Genomic DNA, 25505 nt, shown 5'->3' with positions numbered 1-25505 from the left:
AACTTGAGGCAGTTACGTTCGATTCGTTTCTGAGAAAATTGATAGTACTACGAGTTCGACGAGCATTCAAATTTCACAAGAATTGAATTTCAAACTTGAAGTTTAAATTCATCATTAATGCCCATAAGATACACCAAAACTTGATCAAAACATCACAAGAACCTTGACGACGACGATCAATACGAACGCAGGGGGAAAAAAAGTCATTACTCTTGGTTAATCGGTCTAGTCCTTGGGTCTCACAAATGCTCGCCTTTTCCGCCTCACAATGGGATAAGAGAGGAAGAAGAAAGTACGATGTAGGTACTTCCTAGATGACATGCTCTATTCGCAGCATGAACGACAAAAGATCTTTTACCTGCTGATAATGGGTAATGGTTTTCGAATGTCGACAAGCCATTACCAGTCAGCTAAGCTAGTAAAGACAACGACGACCAAGACGAAGACGACGATTAATACGAAACAAAAACATCTCCAAGAAAGGTAGGTACTCGGATTGAAAATGAATTCGCTGGCACTGGCAATGGCAGCAAAACCACGGGTAGAACTAGTTCACATCGTGTTTCTTCTTCTAGCTTCAGGCCAGGAGACTGATTACGACGACTACGAGTGAAAATGCTCGCTCCACGAATATCAGTCAGTATTCCAATATAGTCCAAATAATGGTAAATTTACGATCTGAGGTTGAAATTTTCGGTTTCGATCAATTAGGCTTACAAGATGGATTGGCTGACTGTGTACGAAAACCATTAATCTAAACAATAGATAATGAACACGGATAGAATTACAATTACAAATTCACCTATCAATCGTTGTATAGGTACCGATACAAAGGAATGTCGTTAATTGAAACGCCAATTCGTCGTTCGAATCGACGTTAAAGCGAGCTATTGGCGAGTATAACGTCGAATAAAATCGATACGAATGCAAAAATATTCCTATAATTTGACTAAGCAATTCCAACCAAAATACACATCCATACATGGCTGTACTGTACGCTGATAACAAGGTCGGTTAGAATATACATTGATAAGGCGAACAAAGCTCTCAGTGATTAATAACGACAGTCATTCGAGCAAGGTACGGAAGCAGGAACTACGGCAACAAAACGACATATTTCTGTTTCTTCGCTGCGAGCTGAGAGATAGAGCAATACGGTTGATTTGGCAACGGATCTCGATGCAAATGACCAAACCCTGTACGAAATCTAAATTCGTACTATCATCCGAGCACCACAGTGATTTAATAATCTTTAACAAATTAGATAAGTAGTAATTTTATCAGACAATAAATCAAAATGAGATTCACATAGGAGGATATTGCGTCACTGCTTCGGTAAGTAGTAGAAATACACCACACAATAGCGACCGATTCGAAATAATCACAATGAAAATTTCAACTGCTGCATTTACCTAGCTTCGAATCGAGTTAAATAATCTCCGCCATGTATTATAAAGTAACTAAGTAACAAAGGAAAACAATTATCACCGAGAGTATGAAACTCGCAAACACACGTACGACCATAGCACTAGGTTATCAATAAAATTCCTTCGACAATAATTGTCGCCTACCTCGATTAAACGTTATTTTCCACTCGATTAAATATATTCACGAGAAAAGTTAGTTCGAATTGAAAAAAATTTCTAGTCGTAAGCTCGCAAAATACACCCATAACGAACGAAATCGAATCCAGTTATCAAACACATAATGCAACTACGTTTTAAATAAAAACAAATCACAAATTAGGCGTAATATTGGGTTACGCGGATGATTTCCTTTCGCTGGAGTTGCTAGCCACTTCGGATTAATGAATTATTACGCGAAAATGTCGAATGTGGGTAGATTTTTCGCTCAGAAATACTTACAACTATAATTTGCTTCGTTTATCGATGATTACAAAGGCACAGGAGAAAATGGCGACGACGCAATTAGTAAATTCAACAGCAACAATCCGTATTCGAACTTTTATACACAATTTACGTTTACTTATATGCGCGAACAAATTAACTTTGACACCGAAACTTCCAAATTGCACGTTATTAAATTAAAACAAAACAAAAAAACAAAGATGTTAATTTAAAGTTAGAATGACAAAGCAAATTTGGTACAGGGTGCAGGTACAACAGAGAAAACAGTCAATGGATAGTTAACGTCTAACAGTGCTGCCACGTGAATGTTTCGAAATATTTCGAGACGATTTCGAGTTGCGGAACGAGACCGTACATTGTTTCGTGGAAATTTGAAGCTGCGAGTCATAACAAAGCCCTCGATAATTATTTTTCAGCGATTTTCTAATTACTTATATTTGAAAAACCGTAATAAAAATCGAAGTACACGTTTTCAACGCTATTACGTGATTTCTTGGTAAAGGATGAAGCGTCTTAACTTTCAGCACTGTATAAAGTTACAGTGCTACCTTTATTAGGGAATGAAAAGATCTTCGTCTCAAATTTTTGAAATTTTCTTGGAAAAATTATTTTGACTAATTATTTTATCACGAATACTTTAATTTTATTTTAATAGATCGTATTATTATCCTTTATTTTATTGAAATTTCAAGTTTCTCACTTCTACTTTATTCATTCAATCCATTTGTATTCTAAGTCAAATCATTCTTGTAGCTTTTTTCCTTATCATTCGCACCCTCCTCACTCCTCCAGTTCGTTGACAAATAGATAAGCTTTCATTTCACGTGCATAAAATTTCTCAATTCAAAGTAGAAAGACTACCTACAGCAGAAACTTTGATCATTGATCATGTTCATGTGTCATTCTAATGTACCTGATTTCAATCCAGCGACTTCTGCGGTACAACAAATGGACATCTATTCAAAAAAATACGAGGACTTGTCATCACTGGCGAATAAATTATTCGAAGATCTAAAAGCTTGTGCCGTGCGATATAAACTTGACGATGATTTAAAAATTTATCGTTTTATGATTTTGAATATACTGAAAGAGTTCTACAATATTGATTGGAACTTCAACGATATTACTTTTACTGAACGACAATACACTTTTACTTATGAAACGATTGAATTCTGGTTGCGTTTTGAAGATGACTTCAAAATGTGTACGTTGTCGGTGAGTGAATTTTTCATTGCCTGGATACGAGATACCTAATTCTATCTCGGTAACAATTTGAATAATTGATGAATTTCTGTTTTTGTTGAAATAGGCTGTTCGTCACTCAAAAGGTGCTGTAATAGGATGTCGTCAATTTGACGTGGTGATCAATGTTGGTGATGATGAGCAAATAACGCTCTTCCAGCCGTCTCCCAGAACACTTCCCGAGTGTAGAGCGCTTTTGATTGAAATTTTGAGTAAATTCCACAACGAACTGTGAGTACATATTTTAAAAATAAGGTGTATGACGTTCATTCTAGTACTTATGAAGAAAGTCAACTCTGAAACAATTTTCTTGAAACAGATTAGATGAGATTATTTGCAATGGATTGTTCAATCCTACTACTAATCCATCGTGAAGATTGAAGATCCATGAGTTCAACCGGGTATCAAGAAAATGCTAACATTTTCTACCTACCTCGCATACCTATTATTGGAAGTCTATGAAGATTCAATTTGGTAGCCTACAACACTGAAGTACTCATCAAGGATATAAAACGATTAGAAACTTAGTACAGAAACGTTTGTATTTTAATAAAAATTGATTAATTAATGAAATCGTTGTATTTTGAGTTCACTGGTTTTACAAGATGTGTTATTACTCGAAAAATAAAATACAAAATGATTCAAGACGTGTTTTCAATGTAAAAAAATTGAAAATCCATCATCACCTAGTACATTTACAATTTCGCCAAATTGTAAGTAAAAAAAATAGGGGGACTTGCTTCGAATAGTAAAATTTATAGTTAAAGGTTATTTTAAAAAAGGCAAATTCATACTTCAATCACAGCCTACATTTGAATTAGTAAACTAGTCTTTCTTCCATTCACTTGGACAGTAAAATACAAGTTTGTCAGTGATACAGCCAAATTAATCCAATGGAAAATTCGATACAATTTCACTACAAGACTAGTATTCGAGCCCTTCGTGAAAGACAAGGAAGCCTGTATAATCAAAGCAATTTTCGGCGCTATTCTTGTAAACTAACTCGTAAAACAGGAACTACTTCGAGCACCTCGAGTAGGTACCTCAAGATAGAGATGGTGATATCCTCAAATGACCACGATTCTCAAATCACAATACGAACGAACATTCTCGGGAAGAAATTCCAACTTACATATCCGTATCTATACTAAGAGCAGAGTAATTCTGATCGTTATCATTATTCATCGGATCGTTCTCTTCAAACGATACAACAGGACTTTCTGGATTCTGGGTCCAAGCAGTCTTTTTAAATTTCGGTTTATGTTCTTCGCTGGTTATTTTAATACTTTCCACCAACTCTGATCCTAAAGGCAAAAAAAACCAAACACATTTTACGACCAACCCTTTGGAAATCATTATCGTAGACTTGAAAACACACCTTCGAAAGGTTCTTCGTGATCAACCAACTGTTCGATAACGTAATTGAGTAAAGTCGTCGTGAACGAATCGTTTCTACGGAGTCCTAATGATTTATGCAATGTCTCCACAGCTTCGGCAATATTCCCACATAATGAATGAACCAATCCGATGGAAGTCAACGTAGATGCGTTTAAAGGAGCGAATAATAAAGCCTGGAAAAAATTTACTAGTCAAAAGAATATTCTGGATAAAATCACGATAAAAGTACGTCGTACTTGTTGATGGTATTCCAAAGCTTTATCGTATTTTTTCAATTTTCTCGAAACGTGGCCTAAATTATTGAACAAAGCTTCCCATTTATCTGCCAGTAATGGCTCGTTGATTTCTTTCAAACGAGTCAGGGTTTCCATGAAGTAATTCTCAGCTTTATCAAATCTGTACCGAACATTTTCATTAATTTTCATAGCTAATGTTGAGTAAAGCGAGATACAGTTCGAGTCAATTTTTACCTATGATTTTGATACGCTATAACACCCATTTCATGTATCACAAATGGATCTTTAGGAGCTAGAAGTTTGGCTTCTTGAAAATACCTATTTGCTAAACCAGTATTGCTCGTCAATCCGCACTCTAATCCGATATACAATAATGGTAAATAACATCTGGAATTAGAAATGTTCAAATTAATCGATATTTCATTGAAAAAGAAAAGGTTAAAAGTAATAAGTACCCTTTCATGAGTTGGGAAGCCTTAAAATAAGCTGCCATTGCTTGATCGTGTTCATTATCTGCGGCAAATGAATGACCATAGGCTAACCAGGCTGCGCCGAACATGCTATCAACTAGTGTTGCTTTGCTTAGGTATCTTCTAGCAGAATCATGTTTACCTATTAAGTAATAATAACATCCAACAGCCAACCATGAGATGGCTGCTTCAGGATGCACATCAACCAGTTCGTGAGCTAAATAAAATAATTCTGCGGACATAATAAAATTTTATATGAACACAAGGAAATGCACGAAGATCTCAAGATGATTTCAGTCAATGTTAATACTCACTATTTCTATATCCAAGTTCAACTAAACAAGCAATATGAGTCATTAAACAAACCGTATGGTACTTGTCTTTCTTTAATACTCTGTAAAAAAAAAAATAATAATTATTACAAATAATCGGCAACATACAATCGAGCTTAACAGCACCATTATCTTTTAACTTACAATTCAGTCAACTCAAAACACTCTTTATAGGAACAATTATAATATAATCTTTCAGCTTCTGAAGCGAGTACATCAGAATTCATTTCAAGAGCTGGAGGCAAAGATATGGAAACTTCCGGAGGTAACAAACTATCGCCTATGTAAGATCTCAGCAAAATTTGATAAAGTGGTTTGGTAACAACATCTTCTACACTATCACTGCTTTCTCGAGGTGTGAATGATTCTAATAAATTTTGAGCTGAAAAAAAAACCAACGCGCTGTAAAAAACTGTAAATTGTGTTCGAATATAAAAGAGCAACAAGTACCTTCTAAACTAGTCAATAAACCATGCTGAAGTAACGCATTTAACGCTTCGAAACAGTTTATATTTTTATGTAGAACATCTTTATAACAGTCGGTAGCTAAATTTCGATTATCCAACGCTTCGTAAACTTGGCCTTTCAATGTTGAGAAAGCGCTCTGCAACTGTAACATACAATTCATTTTAAAAAAATTGTCAAAAATGATGGCAAATATCAAACTAATAATGCTTACACTTCCACATTCTTCTTCAGGCACATTGAAAAGATTCAGTAACGAATCCTGGTCCAAGTTTTGAAAAGTACGAGTAGTAGTAGAATGTTTTCTATCTGCTATGTCTTCGTTCATCAGCATACTTAGAGCTTCGGTGTACTCTTTTACTTCGATGAGACATTTTATAACGATGTATCGACAGTAGATATCAGTCTAGAAAGTGATTCGATTGATTATATTAGAAGTTTTGGATCTTGGGAAGAATAAAACTATGCTGTAAATCCAAACCACCTTATCTAAACCAAGAGTCTGGATCACTAGAATAGCTCTGCGGTATTGTTTCATCGCAAACATACATCTTGCGAGAAAATAGACGTCTTGAGGATCATTATTACTCATAGAACACACCTTGTCGGCCCAAAATAACGCTGTGCTGTGCAAATCCTGAAAACAATAACCATTGGAAGGATTACAGAGAAGAAAAATCACAAAATATCAAGTGATAATGATCATATGTACTGTACTTACGAGATCGAAATGCTTCCTTGCCAGCTGTCGACATTTGTTGATATTTCCTTCAGAGGATACAGTCATTTCTACATCACTATCTCCAGCCATGTAAAATTCGCTGTTAAATTAACAAAATGAAAATGAAACAAAACTAGTATGAGTGATAATGGAGTCTCACTGAATTTCCGCCAGAAATAAATTTTGAAAGGTTTAGCCCTTTTATTGATGGCCGTAGAAAGCTACAGAAAAAACGACAGTCGTAGACAGAATTTCAAAGAGCTTTTCATCATTTCAGGCAGTTTTTTTTTATGAAGTTCAGAACTTTAGCAGTTCAACAATCAACATTATCAAAATTCAAAACCAATTTCAAATTTTTAAAACTCAAAAAAAACTTATTTGAAGTGGCTACACTGGTTGCTTGAACATGTGGGACATGGCAGCATTGGCCGCTTGCAAATTTGCAAAAAAAAATAAAAATAAATTTTCGAGAAATCTGAACTTTTGACAATTTTTTCAAGGGTTAATTTTAATTCAGTTAATCGGTGTATGTATATATATTTCACAGGTTTCGTTTCAGAGAATCAGAGATGATATCTTGGAACTTTGTACTGCCAAATTATTACATACCAATATTTTGATGGTGATGGTGTAGCAGGCTACGATTTTCGAAATGAATAAATTAAATTAATGAATTAGTGAGCTCCAAGCTGTGTGGGAAAAAAATAAAAAAATGAGGAATCAATCGTACCGTCCTTTAGCCAGGTACATATTGAAATTATCCATCAACGTCAACGTCAACCAATTCAATATCCATGATACCATGAATTAAAGAATTAAATTCGATCAATTTATAATCATTCGTATTTCATTATGAAGCAAATTTTATTTCCATCAAACTCAAATGTTGAAATCATTAAAAAGTAGTACCTTTGCGGCTTTGTATAGTCTAATGTCTATGATTGTAATAAACTCCACTCTTTGACTACTCGAATCATCATTCATCATTCACAATTCTGTTTAAGCTGAATTTTCACAATAATCGTTTCATCAACATTCACTTTTTATTCTGAATTAACTGTAATTAAATCCCTTACGGAAAAAAAATAGTACTTTCTGAGTAGGTAAGTACTAGTTTTTTAACGGAGTAAAAACTACTACTGTCAAACCCCCTAATTTCGGACAGGGTACGTAATTTCGGACACTCAGTGTTTTTGCTCTTTTATTGATAAGAACCAAGGGTACAAGTAAAAGTGAACACTTCTTCTATTAGTTTAGATCACGGACAATCTCCTTGATGTAAGAATTTTCATTTTACACTATTTATTTAGCCATTAAAATGGACTTTACAAAGTGCTTCATGTAAAGTGTGGGGAAAAAGTTATTCACAGAGTCTATCCAAATGCTTTCATAACCACGAAAATCGCTCTAAAATATCAAGAAGTCACTGGTAATTAAAAATAAAATTCATTTATCAAATTTCACGTTTTGTTTCTATTATTTAAATCCTAAAAACTGAAAAAGTTGCGAAACGGATCATTATTTCGGACACTTTGGTTAACGCTTTACCGAGATTGGAAGGGTAACACTGATGCACTTGCAAATGTGTATTTTTCGAGTTCGACGGTATTTTTTCAAGTGTTTTCAGTTTTGATGAAGATATTGTACTATTATTTCACTCATTTTCCTAAAAACCATTCTGAAAAGTAAAAGTCGGAGTCGTAAAATCATCAACAAGGAGTTTGATAAGAAATTGTTCAATGTTACCAACTTATTTTTCTAATGAGAAAGTGGATAATGAGAGTGCTGAACATTTCCTTGAAAAATTGTTTTTCTCTACATTTCACATCATGATTCGAGCTGTTTTTGATTGGAGTTGTTTTTCAGAGGTAAATAATTTCTTTTTCAACTAAAATTTTCGAGTTCCCACGTTAAAGAAAAAGTGTCCGAAATTAGGGTACCTTGGACCTAATTTCGGACACTTTTCGGATTCAAATTAAATAAACAAAATCACGTAAAATTTATAAATTGATGCTCAAAAACGATTCACACGATGACATTCTATGAGAATGTGAAGATAAACACCAAGTTGAATCGCTCGTTTTAAAGCCCTTTTCGAAAAACGTGAAAAAGTGTCCGAAATTAGGGGTTTTGACAGTACTTTTTAACACCTTCATGGAGAAATATTAGTAGTTTTACGTAAAAACTACTACTTTTGTCTAAAAACTAGTTAATAATATTTCTCCATGAAGGTGTTAAAAAGTAGTAGTTTTTACTCCGTTAAAAAACTACTACTCAGAAAGTACTATTTTTTTCCCGCGAGGGATAACATTAATAACAAAACAATAGTTACACTAAAATTTAAACTGCATAAACATCAATAATTTATAAATCTATGCGGTTTTAAGATATTATTATGCGCCACAACTGCCACAAGCATCTAGTATTTCCAAACATTTTTCATCAGTTTCGCTGAATGTAATATTCAAGGAGAAGACAAGATACGACTCTCCTTTGAATGACATTTCGGCTTTGTAAAGGCGCACATAAGAAATACAGAATTCATATATTTCACTCATTCTAACGATGAAAACTTTTTCTTCAATTTGGGCAGCTTTTAACGCGTCTACAATTTGAGACCTTAATATTTTTATATGGGATTTTCTTTTCTGGTTAAAGATTCTTCGAAATGCTTTCTGAACTTGCTTAGCAGTGTAATCCTTCCTCTTCTTTGGAAGGTATGTCTGTAAATGCCTTAGCAGAAAACATTCCAACGTATTGTTTGCCAACAATATACGTTCACACTTCTTTCGTTGTTCCTAAAAATAATCAAGCCAAACAAAATATTATTAGAGCACATTAGAACTAATTATGTAAATCAATCAACAAAAGATATGAAAAAAAAATGAAAAAAGTGGAAATTCACTTACCAACTTCCATTGAAGGCCACCATTCTCTTTAGCTATTTTTGCAAACGCTTCTAAACTTACAGTGGACATTTTAAAAGAATGTAAGAATTTCTAAAATGACTTAAAATTTGAAAATTTTATAATCACAATGTGAGAATTTCAAAATTCAAAGTGATGAGGAGTGAAGCACGAGTGAATTTTTCAAATTTTCTAATAGCATGAATGCATGATACTTTTTTGAAGTGGCTGCACTGGTTGCTTGGAATGACTTTCATGAGAAATTTTCGACAATTAAAATTTTAATTTTAATTATTTCAACGTTATTCATGTAAATTAATGTAAATTATCAATTTAAATTTAAATAGAAAACTAAAAGGTTAATTGATATATATTAATTATATCATTTGTGCATTTGAAATTATTTAAAAATTAAATTTATTTTTATTTGTTTCAGATTTAGATATGATATTTTGAAACTTTGTACGGCCAACTTTAATGGTGTGGCGTGTGGCTGCGAATGAAAAAATGAAGAATTTGGAATTTGAAATTTGAAGATCAATCGCCCTTCGCCCACAATCCCAGTTTTCAAGAGATATTGTCTTCTCAGTACCTCAGTTCATCTTGCGATTGGAGTGTATTGAAATTAAATCATCCGTTTATTAATCATTCAATAATCAATATCCATGCGATCAAACGACAAGCCATCAACCAGCACCTCTCCATTAAAAATATTCCAGCTGATTGTGTAAATTACCTTACCCAACACCCAACCGGTATGGTATACATCCCTTCTCTCCTCCACTTGTCCTACATCTTCAAACGAAATAAATTTGTGATAAAAATTCAGCACGATTTTCTGATTCTGATCAAATCGATTCGAAATTAGCAATGTCAAAATTATAAATTCAACCCGGCGCAGTAGTTAATTTCTGTTCAGAAACAGGTAAAATGTAACTATATTTCATCTTTCCAATTCAATCAATTCAAAGCACCATTTCGTTGAGTAAGTTTGATCTTCACACGAGTGTTTCTTTACAGATAAGTTTATCATAGAATTGCTTATTTTTACACCATCGTTTTCGCTTTATAGGCCAAGTTTCTGTATAGTTCCACTTCATTTACAATGTTACGATGGACAAGTCTTCGTCGAGCTATAAAAATCACCAAGTACCCCCATAGCGTTGCGAGTTCTACAGCTCCTGGTGCTGAAATCAAGCCTTCCGAGCAACCTATAAAAACTGAAGAATCGGAAAAGGATCGTTCTACTATGGTCGCTGCTGCATTTGCTTCTCTTCGAGAGTTATCAGTTACAACCAAGCGTCATGCTTCTCCGGCCGAAGTCAAAATTACGGAAGCAGCAGATCTTGACGCTTTGCTTACAATCGCCGATAATCGTCTTTCTAAAAAAGTCGCACTAAAGGTTCTTGCAGTGTACATATTTATTTTTTTAGCAAATTCTTCGATTTATTGATAACTTTGTTGATTTTCAGATCGTTTCGAAGTTAGCCGATTGGGCTAGTATGGGTAAAGTAAAGATGGCCGATTTCGAAGGCGATGTGAGATACGCAAGAGTATGCAGAGCACTTGGGCAAAATGCTGGTAATCAAGATTTGAGTGATTTATCAGTCGTTCTTGGTATTGCTGCTGAGGAACAGGCTGCCAAACTCATCACGTCGATTAGTCTACCTCAAATGATCAAAGTAAAGAATAATATTTCGATTTCGACGTTGCATATTACTTTTCTCGATTAGAATACTAAACATGTAATTCTATGTACAGGTAATGAATTCGTTAGGCGTCAAGGGCAGAAGATCTACTCCTTTATTGAGAGCATTATCGTTCAATATTGGTAGAGCAACGGAAACCTTAAATTTGAAACAAGCTAGCGACGTATTTTTTGCTTGCGCCACGTTGAATTTTCCTGACGAAGTAAGATTAATTTCATTTCAGATTCAGATTCGAGTTTTTTATTTTACAAAGTTGATTGACTTTATTAACTTTTACGTAGGTTTTACTAGCCAAAGTTACCGCAGATATAGCTGTTGAACTGAACAAAAATAAAACACCTGCATTGGTCAGTTCAATAGCTACGAGTGTCGGGAGATTGAAGTATAGAGACGCAGGTTATTTTTATTTCTCATTCTACGAGATGTATTGTATGGTAATTTATTATACAGAAAGTTTGATCCTAAAATTTCGTTTTCAGAATTGCTAGAAAGTCTGTGTGACTGGTTGGTGGAACATTCAACTGTTTGTCGAATGAAAGACTATATTTCTTATTTATTAGCTTTAGGCAGTTTACATTATGTTCCAGAGAAATTTTCACGTTTTCATCAGGTAATTTTCGTTTATGTACTAGACCATGAAATTTAATTCGTTCGAATTTTTTGACCTGTCTCGATATTATTTTCATTTCTATGTATTCCAGCTAATGAAACCATCCTTGAAAGAATTCGAAATGGCCAGCCAGCTGGAATGGTTGGATGTAGTGTGGTCTTTGGTGGTATTGGAGAAATACGATGAAACATTGCTGTCATCAGTCCTAAATCCGAAATTCATTTCTCAATTGGCTTATTCGAATGGTAATGTTTCCCTCGAATTTACCAATACACGTGCATCGTATTAATATTTCGTGTAATTCTACGAAAATATATTCCATTTATTACAGAAGATTATCACGTTGCTACTAAAATCAAGTTACTAAACATCAACGGAGCTGCTCAGCAACTTGGAAGTAGCTACGAAGGTGAATATTATCGAATAATCGAAGTATCTTATTTCCTCTAGTGTTAATTACGATTAATATTTGTAGGTCCATTATTACCCAAAACGTCAACAATTTACAATGCTGCGTTAATGCGAACGAAAGAGAAGCAGGCATTCGTCAACTGTATAAAAGATTCATTTTCAAATCTCGTAGATGTTTCCGAGCATTTTAAAACCGATGTAAATACTGAAATGGGATTTCTTATAGGTTTGTTTGAATTTTATTACGCTTTTGTCTTCATTAGCTGTGTTTGTTTTGACGTAGACTTTCAACAATCTGTTTTTTGGACAGTTTTATAATCTTAGTAAGTTATCGATACCTAATTTGAATTTTTTGTTCAGATTTCGAAGGTCGATTGGACTCCAACTCTCAGTTGATCAAAGTATCAAAATGGTCTGAAGAAGCAGGCCAAAAGTAATTGTTTATTTTCACTATCACTGATTCTTAATTTATTAGCAATGTAATGAACCCGCAATTCAACGTTGTTATTTTATTCACTTTTCAGAGTTGCTGTAATGGGTCGTGATTACCGTGACGTCTGCCGCGGAAGTATAGAAGATCCGCACGGAAAAACTGCTTTATATCATCGATTATTAGAGAATTCCGATTATAAAGTGATGATTATTCCTTTTTATGATTTCAACCCTCGAGATAAACTCTTTTCTAGAGTTCAGTATTTAGAGAACAAGCTGAAGAATTGTATTGCTAGGAGTTGAATTGTGTAACGATGTAGATTTTATTAATTTTAATCTGTTTTTATGTAAGAAAACAATTACGATTTTATCAAGATCATTAAATCGTTCGACAATGTTAAGTATTTGTACTTTCATTTTTGATAATTCCATAAATTTAATATTACGAACTAAGCTGGAAGGTACGCAAGTGTATCAAAGTCGTACCTGTAACGAAAATCCACGAATTTCATAAAAATGTGATGAAATCATTTTGCGGTTGAATTAATTCTAATCAATCAGCTGGAAGGGGTTTGTTCGAAAGTAGGCAAGCAGAATGAATTTGGAAACTGTTCGTTGCAAAAAACGATTTTCAAAACGATTTGCCTAATGAAATTTTTCACAGGTTAGAAAAAATTTTGAATTCAAATTTGGTTACGATTTTTAGGGTTTTTTGAAAAAGATGTCACGAGTGTTACACTTTCATTCTCAATAATCCATAAACGACAGGTATCTATGGGTTCTTCCCCTTCAAAATTCAAGCAGATGATCTAACGTTCTTTTTTTAGAATGTTTCAATGAAAGAAACAATTAATTTTCGGTTTTCTATTTTTTTTCATTTCATGATACCATCCTCATTGTCATTGAGCCGTTTCTTTCAATAATTTTGAAAAATAAAACCAATAATTTTACAAAATCAAAGTCCATTGGACTTCATCGTATTGAATTATATTTACCAACAATCTTAAAAAATCACAATAATACGTACGTATTAAATAAATAATTCATCTGCATCGAAAAAAATACATCCTTAACTATATAGTGCCAGAAAAAAAAATGATGAACTAAAATAAGAGAAGCGTAACAGGCGATTTTAAATTGGCTAAAAATTTAAAAAGTCAAATAAAACATTACAGCAGAAAGAAACGTTATTTTTCGTTTCAAAGTAAATTAGGTATGCACTTCGTTATATGTTCACAATTTCACTTCGATAACTCTTTAAGAGTAGGTACATTCAATAGACATAAATTGTCGACTGTACAAAATTTTCTTTAAAAAAATAATATCGGCCTAATGGCTCAAATTATTTACACGTATTTACAGCTGAGATATTGTACACAAATAACTAACACAATAAAACTTCTATTTTTAAATCAAATAGGTACACGATCGCCTGTTCAATTGGTTTTGATACGTTTAGGCGGAGGAGCCATAGGAGGTGGCATAGGATCTTTGAAACCGTGTAATTCGATAAACTCCAACAACGTACCTTCGGTTACAGGAAATCTAATACTATTCAACACAGCCTGAGCAGTCTGTCTGCTATTTGGGAACGATTTATCGGTTCTTTCGCGCATAAAGATCCATTGATTATTCTCCAACTTGCATTCGATTATTTTACCATCCAACGCTTTGAGTTTCTTGTTGCATTTACTGAGTTCGGCGAACTTCGCGTTATCGGCAGTTAACAGATGGCCGCAGAAAGGATAAGCGTAACCCATTCTAGTCTCTGGTAATACTTTCAATCTGAAATCAATGGAATTTAACGAGAGTGGTTTCCATTTGAGTACATTGGGCGACTGGCCGAAGGTATAAGGATCTTCGGAAGGTTGAAAAATCAGCCCATCGGGTTCGTGAGCCAACTGTTTGGCAAATTTCTCGCCTAGAAGATCGCACGTTTTAGTAATTTCGTAAAATGGTTTCGCTCTAACGCTGAATGGTTCTTCTTCTCTACGTATACGACCATCTTTCATTGCTTCGATTCTCGGATCGCAGATTTCTTTCGCTATATCTCGCAGTCGTTTAGGAAAGAATGGTTCTTTACCGGCGTTCATGCCGTTGATGAATACCACATCGTAGACTAAATACCTCGGGTAGCACTTATCGCCATCTTTATCTATGACCATTTCACCGTCTAGTAAGGTATTGGTGAGATGATGCTTCGAGCCGCGTTGAAAGAACTGTAATTTATCTACTTTGAAAACGCTGTTATCTCGATCCAAGAAAAACACTTCGTTTCTACCACAGATAAACATCATGTAACGAGTACCGTCGGCTTTCCACGAAACTCTGTAGGGTTTTTGAGCTAAGAATTTCATGTTTTCTTGATCCATGGAAACTGGTTGCGATCCGACGAATCCATCGTTAGGGTAATTGGTTAAACGTTGGACCATTTGTCTAATTCTAGTAACTTCTTTACGATCGGTGATTGCTATTACGCCAGGGATACCTTCCATGAACGTAGGATTATCTTTAAACTTGGTTTTTCGATTATTATTTTTAGGCTCCGAACCATTGGTCGTACTAGATTCGCCGCCGCCGTTGCTGCTTTCTTCATCGAAACACCATTCGGGCCGAGGAGGTGCCGGAATGGCTTCGCTTTCGTCGCCGTATCGTTTGAATAACTCTTTGATGTAATCTTCTTTGTAAATACCGGGCGGACGAACTTTGGCGAATTGCTGTAGAGCGCCTTCGGCAGCGTAATCTAGCTCTTGAACTAGAAAAGAAGTAATCAAGAACCCGGTACGGTTAAAACCATGAGTACAATGAACGCCTATCACCGATAGCGGATCTTTGGCGATGAAATTTTTACAAAATTTAATAAAAAATTCAGTTTGTTCGGCATTAGGAGCGCCTTCGTGACCGTGGCATTCGATTTTTAGATACTTGCAACCGGTGTCTTCGATTTCTTTACGATCGTAGAATCGATTTGTTCGAGTGAGATCGATCCACAGGCCCATTTTCAGCTTGTTCTTAGTCAGCCAATCGAATAACATGGCCGGTGGAAATCTCCATGCCGGTGGTATTTGTTCGTCGAATCTGTCATCTAGAGGAGCCTTAAACGCCAAGAATTTATCCGCAATTAGACCGCTCGCTTTACGAGGACAGCGCAGCCATCGATCTGGTAATGGACCTGGCCCTCTTCGGTTACCGTAATCGGACATGATTCACCTAGAAAAAATTGCAACTCGTTAGGCTAGAATTGATGAGGTATTTTTCGTACGAATAAAAACGATCAATGTACGATTTTATAGGAACTCAGCAGAAAACAACACCTGTATTTTAAGAAAAATTAATCATTAATTAATAAATAACTCTTTGATTATTGTAAAATCGTTGTATTTATAGTTCACTAGTTTTACAAGTTGTATTTTTATTTTTTTTAATGTTTTTTTCAAAAATTAAACATTTGATCAGTAAAATGTTTTACTATAAAGAAATTAAAAATCTATTATCACCTTCCTTACATTTTAAACTTCATCTTAAGAGAAAAAAAAATAAGGATACTTCGAATAATAAAATTCACAGCGATAGGTAATCAAAGAAAAAAAAGGTCAAAGTCAAACTCGTAATATTATTCAAGCACAACTTGCATTCAAACTAGCAAACCAGTCACTCTTTTCAATTCTCACTTCGATGGAGCTGAAATATCACGCCAAGTTTCTGCGTACGCTTTAGTCAACTTAATTTCAACTTTAGTAGGCAACATAGATACGCAACTTTTTTCAACGTCGATTACACCGAATAGATCGTATTGTTTTTCAAATACTTCAGATTCTTTAGGAAAAAATATACTAATTTTGAGACGTGTCGGAGATAGAGATACTTGAGATTTATGAGGATCGTAATTTTTAGCGAAAACTGATATCACAACGGATGCTCCGGTTTGATGCCAATCGATACGACATTGAATAGCTTGTTTCTGTTTGAACCATACGTGTTTGCCTGTAGTACAGCCGACTTGATCTAAGAATTTAGAGAAATCCGACGTCATTTTTCTACAGCAAGACCAGAACTTGAGCCCTTCGTGGAAGATGGCGGTACCAGGATGATGAACGCAATTTTCGGCGATACCTTGGTCGTAAGATACGGTACATCCGCTGTTCTGACAACTCGTACCGATAGGTATTGGTCCACCTTCGGTGACTTGGATTTGTACAGTTTGCGTAGATTCGTTTAGTTGTTGCAAAAGACGAGGCGAGATTTCCGGAGAAATAGGGACTAGTGGTAAATCATTAGGTATCGATGATCGTGCCAGTTCAATTTTACGGTTATCGTTTCTAGGCGTAAGCATGTTTTCGATCTGTTTGGCGAGATCAGCGTTAGATTCTTGTTTCGGTTTATCTAACGCTTTCGGTCGATTACCGTTATGTATACCTTGAGTACAGCCTTTGATGTTTAGAAATTCGGTAAAATCTGTCGTTTTCTTATTACAACATGTCCACTCCTTATAGGCATCGTGAAAGTAAGGCACGCCGCCGTGATAAATACAACCACCTTCGGGATTATCATCGGGATCGAATGTTTTACCACATCCTTTGTTATAACAATGAAGTAATTTTTTAATCGAGTCTCCCATTTTTCTGAAAATTAACAGCAAAAACGTCCGCTATTGAAGTATAATACGTCGAACAGGATTGTTTAAAACTAAATTTACACAGCACGTCAAGTTCTAGATCTACGATACAGAATGAATGACGAAGAAACACATGAGTAAACGTATCGTAGCTTAGCGAATACAGGTGTATAGGATTCAGTTATAGATCGGGCTAAGTAAAACGTAATAAACGAAACGTTGTGAATGAACGTATTTAGATGATTTTGCAGGTGTACAGAGATCGTAGTAGAAGTTTGTAGAACATAACAATCGCAAAACCTTCTACTTACCGATTGTTTCAATTTTTCAGAATCATTAAATGGTCGACGTCTTAATGGGTTGATGACATCGAATTATTAATGACTACGATGAAGATACGTCTTGAATTAAACCAAATTTAAATAATTCCAAATGAATTAAATCAAGATCTTTCGACTTTTATCGATCAACGTCCATTATCTTCGAAAATTTTTTTTGGAAAAAAAAATCATCACAATAAATCATGTGTACCAATATTACGACGCAAAAATATATCGTAAAATCGTATTTCAGTGTTACCCATTTACTAAACCTAAAAAAATTTTCATTTTATCAGTACTTAGGGTAATTACCATCATTCTTACGGTAATTACTTTGCCTTTCGTTGATATTTCTTCGTGTTGAATGTGTCACATACTGTTGTATTTTGAAGGGGTAGAGTAAATCGAACTTCGAAGGATTTTGCCAAGTATTGTATTTTTGTTGGTTCACCTATTGGTAATTGATACTTGAATTTGGATTGGAAATTAAATTATTTTACATGAATTAGATACATAGAGATCTACGTACATAACATGACGAATTTGTGAGCATTTGAATGACTAATAATCAATCAGTCATTTATGCAGCCGAAACCTTTTACCAAATCAAATAATAGAATGAGATAAGGATCCATCGAATGCCTACTAGATATTACTCATCACCTGTCCTATTCTTCGCTCCTTTGAATCATCGCCGAATAAAATTATAATCACGTAGGTATCTAACACATGACTCATATTTGCAATCCCTTTATATTGTATGCCTAAAAGATGAATAATATTGATAACCCATCTAACACCTTCGATCGCCAAAATTTTTGAAACGTGACATCGCTGAATTTTTATAACCCTTTGTATTTTGAAATTTTAGATAAGAGAACACGGCGCGGCGAAATAGCAATACAAAAGGCATTCGTCACCGCGGTACAATTTTATAATCCCTATTATACTCCAAGTTGTTATCAAGATGCGGCTCTATTGTATAAAATTGGAAATTTCGTTTACCACCCGCTGTGCTTACTCACCAGCTGCTATGCCGACTCGAATTCGAAATCCGAACACCTGCCACCGGCCACCTGCGTCTGGGAATTTTATACCTAAACCAGTCTATTGTACCCTTTCGAAATTTTAACCCCACCCCCGGAGATAATCTTTTGGGGAACCAATCAAATTGAAGAGGGGTGTTCAACCCTCGTTCACTTCAGAAATTGGAACATTTTTCTGCGCTCATTTGTGTTTTTGATTTCGCGGAGGCAAGGTCTCGTACTCTTCCCGTATAGTTTAATGTTGTGTTTAATTAATTTGCGCGCTTTATTTTCGGTTGATTTTTTTTCGTTATTTATATTATTTGAAAATGCCTGCTGCACCTAATCAGGTAAGATTTAATTTAATTACAGCTTTGTTTTATAATTTTAATTCGAGTAATTAGCTATTTTGGAATTTTTTTTTTTTGGTGTTGGAAGTTGAACTTAGTTAATTTTTAGATTTTAATTTCAAATTATTTTAACGTAATCTGCTTTTAATTTAATGCTTTTATTTTGATTTTAGAACCGAATTTAACGTAATATTTTCTAATTTTATTTCGATTTTAGTGAATTTTCGTATTTGAATTTCGAGTTTAATTTTACGTAATTTGCTTTTAATTTAATGCTCTTATTTTGATTTTAGAACCGAATCTAACGTAATGATTTTCTAATTTTATTTCGATTTTAATGAATTTTCGTATTTGAATTTCGAGTTTAATTTAACGTAACCTGCTTTCAATTCAATGCTTTTAATTTAATTCTATAGTGAAATTTAAACGCTTTTAATTCGATTCGAAACTGAATTTAACGTAATAATTTTCCAATCCGAATTTAAGATCGTAACGTTAATGCAAAGCAACATTTTGGGACGCATTGTCTAGTTTGAAAGGCTTTAGTTGAAAGTGAATCACGATGGCCTAACCCTATCAGCCAATCAGGTTGTTGAGTTTCGTAGGTGGGTACGCAAATGTGGTTGCGAATCTAGTGACTCATTCAACTTGTTGGTTTGTTTGGGGGCTGTCTGTGATTTTTCTTTATTCTAAAACATTCCTTTGACCTCTTACGTCACTTTCAGCCGAGTTCAATGATTTTTGAACCCGACATCTTGCTTGCATTTGTAGTTTGAAATTTGAGTGAGAAAGATCTCTTGTCCAAATTGTTATACTTTGCATTAACGTTCAACTTAAAACTTAATCATGTTTCACAGACAGGTGATTTAATTCAACTCGATTTAATCTATATTAATTTATATTCGTTATTTAATGTGTCTTGTGTTGTTTAATTAATCAAATTGTTTCTCTGTTTTCAGACTTACTTAACCCATGCGTTCGATCAGTCTTGTGGACTTGGTGGAACAAATTCGATGTATTCCCCGGATATTTTACAGACACCGGATATGGATGCTTCGCCGATTAGTGGTAAGTACTAAAATTTTATTGAATTGAATATTTTGTAATTGAAGTGTAATTTAAATTTGTTTGTGTTGATTCTAATGTTAATTCAATGTTTTTCTAATTGAAGTGTACTTTAAATTTGTGTTGATTCTAATGTATGATTGTTTTTATTTCAGCTGACAGCATGCATATTTCCGATCTGCTTGGACTTCGTACTCCTCGAGGTACTTCGTTGGTTAACCCAAGTCGTCAATTAGCTCCCTCGATTATGAACTTGACCGGAGATCAGCGTTTCTCGACGAACGTTGAGAATTCAGTTTTGGAATCGTCCATTATGAGTATTTCCGATAAACCAGACAGAAAAGGATACGTACACGAGGTGAGTACTTTTAATATTTCGAATCGTGATTTAATTTACTTTATTGTTTGATGTTTATTATTTATTGATGTACTAATACTTACGTTTTCTTTTACAGAGATGTGGCCATAGTCCCAAAACTTCGGATAATCGATCTTCATCCAGATTAACGTTGGACATCTCGCGAGCGAGGAACCCGATGTTTAACAGAAACAATGGATCGCCGCCGTTTAGCGATTCCAGTGCCAGCACCGGAAGCTCGGGCTTTGAGATTGGATTCTTTCCTCATAATATTCAGACCTGCAGATCAGACTCGCCTATTTCCGAAGCCAGCAGTAACAACAGCGCTGAAAGTATTTCGAATCACATGGTGAGTAATTCTCCATGCCGGTGTAATAACGTTGGTTGCGATGTTACTAAAGTTAAGCTTAATTTGCTTAATTTACAGAATAATTCCGAAGCTAGTAGTCATAGTACAGATAGCGGTGTGATGGTGAGTACCTATTTTATTTATTAAACGTTTATTTTGCATTAATTTTATATATTGTAAAGTGTACTTTATAATTTCGATAGCTTTGCATGTATATGTGTATTTTAACGTATGATTTTTGTGGTTTCAGAACCTGCATTTTGCATCACCTACGGCTGATCAACAAGACGGCAGCTGCGCTTGGCCTTTGACGGAACAAGGAATTGCGAATGTTCAGAATTTGCACGTAATCAGATGTATGTCTGGTATGACGAACGCTCAATTGATGCAGACTTACGAGTTCATAAGTAGGATTTTACAGACTAACGATGCGCTTGAAATGGAAGCCAGATGTCATCGTACCGCCGCCGGTAAGTTTTCTTTGAAAGTTAATCACTTACCTGAATTATTTGATAGAAATTTGACTAATTTTTGTTCAGTTTCAGGCCATGCTGAAGCTCAATTTACGTGGTGTGGTACATTGCCGAATCGTTCGTATATGGGACCTTATTCAAGTAAAGTACGTATTGATTTATTTAGATTTATATTTTGCATGTGTTTTATTTGTATCGATCGTTTGATTAATTAATTTTTCTATTGTTTTACAGGTATTTCTCGGTGGCTTACCTTGGGATATAACGGAGGAAATGCTGATTTGTTCGTTTCGTCAATTCGGTAACGTTAAGGTAGAATGGCCCGGAAAAGAGCAGGCTATCGCTCAGCCTAAAGGATACGCTTATATTATTTTTGAGAACGAGATGCAAGTAAGTTTTTCTAGTTATTTATTTTATAAAAATGTTTTCAACGTGTGAATTGTTTTAATTAATTCGATGTTTATTTTTTTCAGGTGAAATTGCTGTTAGAATCCTGTCGCGAAGGAATAGACGAAAACGAAGGTAGTTTTTACTACAAGATACCGTCACGTAGATCGCGACCTAAGGAAGTTCAAGTTATTCCGTGGTCCATTAACGACAGCAATTACTCTGTGAAGATTTTCCAGAAGCTGGAACCTCAAAAGACCGTATTTGTAGGAGCTTTACACGGTATGATGAACGCAGAAGGTTTATTTCGCGTAATGGACGATTTATTCGGCGGTGTGCTTTATGCTGGTAAGTTTGGTTGCGTTTTTATACCTTGCATGTTTACCTATAACGTTTCATTGGTTGCATATTTTCTCCTTAATTACTGTTATGATTTGTCCCCTAATTTACCGATTTTAATGTAATTTTGTTTTATTTTTTACAGGAATTGATACTGATAAGAACAAATATCCCATTGGATCAGCTCGTGTAACGTTTAACAACGATCAATCGTACGCTAAAGCCGTTGGTGCTGCGTTTGTAGATATTAAGACGTCTAAATTCACGAAGAAGGTAACGTACCTAGAATTTAATTTGTAATTTATATACTTACGTTTTTCCATGTTATACTTACGATTTGTTTGTGTTTCTACAGGTGCAAATTGACCCTTATTTGGAAGATTCGCCTTGCAGTTTATGCTCGATCCAAGTCGGACCGTATTTTTGTCGCGAGAATGGATGTTTCCGTTATTTCTGCACCAAGTGTTGGAAATTACACCACCATTCTTCTACTCGAACTCATAAACCGCTTATGAGAAACTCGTCGAAACATGCTGCGTTGACTAATTCAATTGCAGTTTCTTCTCATTGAGTAAGTACCTACTTATTATACGTGTGTAATTTGGTGTTTTGCGATGTTCGATTAATTAATTAGTTTTGTTTTCTTTCTATATGTTTGCAGGATTAAGACGTGATTTCGAAAAGAACTCTTTTTCTATGTATAACTTGTACATACCATCATCGTTTATTAAAGATGTGTTTTTTGATTTAAATTTTAAGATTTTTCATTTTTTTATTTAGTTTAGTTTTTATTTTTTCTTCGGGGAAGAGTTTGTTTTTATTTAAGTTATTTATGTAGTACCAGTTACTCTAAAAGAAGTACACGAGATTACTTTTATTAGATTTTTAGGCGTTTTTAAAATAGCAATTATACTTACGGGCGGTTAAACGGATAATGGTTTTTTATGAGTTTTTAAAACTAATTAGAATAGGATGTTAATTTTTAAGTTAGTACTCCGTTTGTGCTCAGTTTTTAGTAATATACTTACTCCCATTCTTTACGTTTACTTGCAGCCTGTCTTATCTTTTATAGCTTTATTTTCTGTTACTTATACACTGGTACGCATCGTTGTTAACTTATTTTGCTCTTTATTAAATTATTTGATTGCATTTTTCGGGTCTTCGTCTAATATTTCGTGTATGAGGTGTTTGAAAAAAGTTTTGGGTCTTTGATTTATTCGGAAATTAATGTTTGGCGTTTTCGTTTTTTTCTTCGATTAATTTCTGGCGTTTTTTTCTTTTTTCCCCCTAAGGCTTCACTAAAATAGTTGCTTTTTTCAGTCTTTATTTTATCGTAAAATTTCCGTTTCCTCTCAAATCTCGTAAAACTTTCCCATTAATCGTTACGATTTCCATACTCCTGAAAATCGTTGATTTCACTTTTGCTTTCGTTCCAGAAAATCTCCAAATAAATTTGCCCTTTCACTTTAATTTTGGATCAGTTTGGTTTAATTGAATCATGAAACTTTCCATCCTCTTAGAAATACCTAAAATTTTCCGTTTAAGTTTTAATTGCTATTTTGGAACGTATTTTGTAAATTTGTAAATTTCCATGTTTTTTTTTTAATTGCTTTTTTGATGTTCATGAATAATATTTCAAAATTCTTTTTTGTATTTTTCAAATTTATCCTATTAAAATTTTCATATATAATGTAACAGACTGAAAAATTTCAAAATTATCTCGTCGAGGATTTTTTCATTTTTAAATGTTTGAATGTTCGGGTTTGGTTCATGTATTTCTAATTATTTACACCTATTTGATCCGAAATTTGAACATTTTGTCGTAATTAGTTTACCTATATTTAAGAGTGAAAGTTTTTTGTAAATACAAATATTCGTTGTTAAAATGTTACGAATTCGTTGTTAAAATGTTACGAAATTGAAATGTTTAAGACGGGACTGAATAAATGTTGAATAGTTATACTGTAGTTTGTTTTATTTCCATTATAATATTAGTACGTTACGTACATCGTAGATAAATTTTCAAGTGCAGCGTAATGTAGGTCTTGATGTTTCTCATTAGAGGAGAGAGAAAATATTTCAGGAATGAGTTGTTGAATTTTTCAAATAAGTGCGAGCAAAATTAGTAAGATGCTAAATTCATGTATTTTATTGAACAATTTCCAGTAAAAAAAAGTATAGGGCATAGCGAGTTAAGTGTCTCTTAGATTATGTTGAATTTTTTCAGTCAAGTTCAAAATTAGTAAAATGTATAATATCTTCATGTGTGTAACGTAGATTCTTGATGTTCCAGTACTCTCGATTTCCTTGGAGAGACAGAGCATGTTTTAGGGATCAGCAATTATATTTTTCGAATAGGTATATACTTACGTTCAAAATTATTCTTCAGGCGCGTAACGCAGATTCTTGATATACCTATGTACTAAATTTATGTATTTTATTGAGCAATTTCAGGTGGAAAACGTAGAACATCACGATACTTTGCTTCTTTGATATGAATAATAGAAGTTGATTGTTTCAGTATTATTATGTAGATAGGCTTGGATTTGTTTTTTGAAGAATCTGGTGTTCAAATTAATGTGTATCTTTACTGAAACGTATTAGGGCAAACTGATTAAGGGATGAGCAATTGTATATTTTCGAATTGGTACGTTGAAAATCAGGCTCCTAACGCAGATTCTTGATATACCTACGTGTATAAATTAAGGGATGAGCAATTGTATTTTTCGAATTGGTACGTTGAAAATTATCCTTTCAGGCTCCTAACGCAGATTCTTGATATACCTACACCTACGTGTAAATTTAGAACGTATTAGGTACGAGTATATCAAGAATCTGCGTTACGAGCCTTAAGCATAATTTCCAACGTGCCTATTCGAAAAATACAATTATTGCGCATCCCTAAAACATCAGTTTGCCCTAATACGTTTCAGTAAAGATACCCACATTAATTTGCACACCAGCGTCAGCCGAAGTTGCTCAATAAAATACATTGAGCAAACGGATTGCTGTTTTAAGCATGAGCAATTGTATTTTTCGAGTAGGTACGTTGAAAATTATCCTTCAGGCTCGTAACGCAGATTCTTACGTACTAAATTTAAATAACTATGTATTTTATTGAGCAACTTCAGCTGAAAAACGTAGGAAACGATAGTTTGCTTCTATGATACGGAGTGGAAGTTGTTACAGCATTAGGTATACGAGTATATTTGTTTTTTGAAGAAGCTGGTGTGCAAATTAATGTCTCCTTTACTGATCAGTTTCCGATAAAAAAACGTATTAGCTTAAATGAGGGTGTAATACAAGTGAAAGTTGCTAATAGGTTGCTACGGTATCGTTTTTCTTATTGTTGACTCGAAACAATGGCTTTTTAAAATTGGAAATCATTCAGTCTTCTAATTCAAAGAGAAAGTTATATTGTTTC

At 34.3% G+C, this 25505-nt stretch overlaps 5 protein-coding genes and 2 long non-coding RNA genes across 10 annotated transcripts; 3 read left to right on the top strand and 4 right to left on the bottom strand.

Annotated features, from left to right (window-relative positions):
* Window positions 1-2450: 2450 nt before the first annotated feature.
* LOC135838718 (uncharacterized) lies at window positions 2451-3681 on the top strand. The gene is made up of 3 exons (XR_010557467.1): window positions 2451-3083; window positions 3178-3341; window positions 3430-3681. It is a non-coding gene; the product is annotated as an uncharacterized LOC135838718 (long non-coding RNA).
* LOC135838717 (cell division cycle protein 16 homolog) lies at window positions 3671-7089 on the bottom strand. The gene is made up of 11 exons (XM_065354465.1): window positions 6733-7089; window positions 6496-6648; window positions 6226-6417; window positions 5997-6156; window positions 5691-5928; window positions 5529-5608; window positions 5200-5446; window positions 4979-5131; window positions 4745-4904; window positions 4489-4681; window positions 3671-4414 (listed from the first exon to the last, which is right to left on the bottom strand). The coding sequence occupies exons 1-11, from the start codon at window positions 6820-6822 to the stop codon at window positions 4239-4241; spliced, it is 1842 nt and encodes a 613-aa protein (XP_065210537.1). The 5' UTR covers window positions 6823-7089; the 3' UTR covers window positions 3671-4238.
* Window positions 7090-7552: 463 nt separating this feature from the next.
* LOC135838719 (uncharacterized) lies at window positions 7553-9824 on the bottom strand. The gene is made up of 2 exons (XR_010557468.1): window positions 9642-9824; window positions 7553-9530 (listed from the first exon to the last, which is right to left on the bottom strand). It is a non-coding gene; the product is annotated as an uncharacterized LOC135838719 (long non-coding RNA).
* Window positions 9825-10402: 578 nt separating this feature from the next.
* On the top strand, window positions 10403-13201 carry LOC135838716 (FAST kinase domain-containing protein 4). Its single transcript, XM_065354464.1, has 11 exons — window positions 10403-10623; window positions 10711-11040; window positions 11111-11320; window positions 11400-11549; window positions 11629-11743; window positions 11827-11957; window positions 12049-12202; window positions 12289-12366; window positions 12433-12594; window positions 12729-12801; window positions 12893-13201. The coding sequence occupies exons 2-11, from the start codon at window positions 10744-10746 to the stop codon at window positions 13101-13103; spliced, it is 1581 nt and encodes a 526-aa protein (XP_065210536.1). The 5' UTR covers window positions 10403-10623; window positions 10711-10743; the 3' UTR covers window positions 13104-13201.
* A 544-nt stretch (window positions 13202-13745) lies between these two features.
* Window positions 13746-17928, bottom strand: mRNA-cap (mRNA-capping-enzyme). Its single transcript, XM_065354463.1, has 2 exons — window positions 17727-17928; window positions 13746-16010 (listed from the first exon to the last, which is right to left on the bottom strand). Exon 2 carries the CDS (start codon window positions 16001-16003, stop codon window positions 14237-14239), a length of 1767 nt encoding a protein of 588 aa, XP_065210535.1. The 5' UTR covers window positions 16004-16010; window positions 17727-17928; the 3' UTR covers window positions 13746-14236.
* Window positions 16468-17418, bottom strand: CHORD (CHORD-like protein). Its single transcript, XM_065357277.1, has one exon. The coding sequence runs from the start codon at window positions 17416-17418 to the stop codon at window positions 16468-16470; it is 951 nt and encodes a 316-aa protein (XP_065213349.1).
* Window positions 17929-18902: 974 nt separating the features above from the next.
* LOC135838714 (uncharacterized) lies at window positions 18903-24041 on the top strand. Of its 4 annotated transcripts, XM_065354461.1 has the most exons (12): window positions 18907-19110; window positions 20070-20178; window positions 20331-20533; window positions 20631-20882; window positions 20961-21005; window positions 21133-21352; window positions 21422-21501; window positions 21590-21745; window positions 21829-22090; window positions 22227-22354; window positions 22437-22652; window positions 22743-24041. In XM_065354461.1, the coding sequence occupies exons 1-11, from the start codon at window positions 19090-19092 to the stop codon at window positions 22650-22652; spliced, it is 1692 nt and encodes a 563-aa protein (XP_065210533.1). In that variant the 5' UTR covers window positions 18907-19089; the 3' UTR covers window positions 22743-24041. The 4 variants fall into 4 exon arrangements, with proteins under 4 accessions (XP_065210532.1, XP_065210530.1, XP_065210533.1 ...); XM_065354460.1 differs by having other exon boundaries at window positions 18903-19110; window positions 20631-21005; window positions 21428-21501; XM_065354458.1 differs by having other exon boundaries at window positions 18906-19110; window positions 20631-21005.
* The last annotated feature ends 1464 nt before the right edge of the window (window positions 24042-25505 follow it).

This window comes from Planococcus citri, chromosome 3 (genome assembly GCF_950023065.1).
Source record: "Planococcus citri chromosome 3, ihPlaCitr1.1, whole genome shotgun sequence".
Lineage (NCBI taxonomy): Eukaryota > Metazoa > Arthropoda > Insecta > Hemiptera > Pseudococcidae > Planococcus > Planococcus citri.
The sequence above is the reverse complement of the archived record's forward strand: the minus strand, read 5'-3'. Positions and strand labels throughout refer to the sequence as shown.